General features: G+C 57.6%; 1 protein-coding gene across 1 annotated transcript in view; it reads right to left on the reverse strand.

Annotated features, from left to right (window-relative positions):
- Inha (inhibin subunit alpha) overlaps positions 1-848 on the reverse strand; it is a 3,324-nt gene extending 2,476 nt beyond the window's left edge. Inside the window, exon 1 of the mRNA XM_005361564.2 lies at positions 250-848. Coding sequence (XP_005361621.1) covers positions 250-520 — 271 coding nt within the window. The 5' untranslated portion in view covers positions 521-848. The remainder of the gene's footprint in view (positions 1-249) is intronic.
- Between the last annotated feature and the right edge of the window lie 11 nt (positions 849-859).

The following is an 859-nucleotide window of genomic DNA, read 5'->3' on the forward strand; positions in this document are numbered from 1 at the left end:
GGGAGGGAGGGAGGGGGCAGAAAGTAGACAGGAGCCTGAGCTCTGTCTCCATAGAGCCTTATTTTCCCTTTCATTAGAGATCACCACCCATTTGATGGCGACCAGGGACGCTTAGGAACTGTCTCCTTGCTGCAAAGCCAGCTGAGTGCTGGGGCTGCCATTCACACCCAAATCTGCCTGGCTCCCAGGCCCATGAGATGGGTACCAGCTACTTTCCAAAACTGATCTGCCAGTCTGCAGCGTCATTACCTGTGGCTGGGAAAAGGATGGCCTGAGAGACATCCTCCTCCTCTGGTTCAGAGGTCCTGTGCTCGAGACTCCCAAGGGCATGTCTTCGTGGCAGACGCCTTATTTCAGGGCTCCCACCTTCCCCAGTCATTGCTGGGGGCCCCAAGGCATCTAGGATCAGAGCCTTCACCTTGGCCAGGACAAGTGCCCGTACCAGTTCTGGGCCCTGACAGCTGTCCCCATCCCGGAGGGTCAACAGCAAAAGAAGCAGCAGAGACGGCTGGATCACCATAGTTCACCTGGCACTGACAACAGGGAACCCACGCCCTGCCCTGTGTCCCTTCTGTCCAGGACCTCCCCACTCTCCCCTCCCCATCCCACCGCCTGCCTTCTTCTACCCTTTCTCAACCCAGTCTCCCCCAGTCCTTCCCACGCCCTACAATCCCAGTTGCCCCTGCCCATGGCATTGAGACCTCCTATCTCTGACGCAGAAGTCTGTGGCCCTGAGCCTTATCTCCCACTCCCGCCAAGAATGTGGGGGAAGGGGCTGTGGAGGATGTTCACCCCAAGTGACCTGACCCATTCATGCAAGCATACAACCTCTCTCTCTCTGTCTCTGTCTCTGTCTCTG

Source organism: Microtus ochrogaster, linkage group LG4 (genome assembly GCF_000317375.1).
Source record: "Microtus ochrogaster isolate Prairie Vole_2 linkage group LG4, MicOch1.0, whole genome shotgun sequence".
NCBI lineage: Eukaryota > Metazoa > Chordata > Mammalia > Rodentia > Cricetidae > Microtus > Microtus ochrogaster.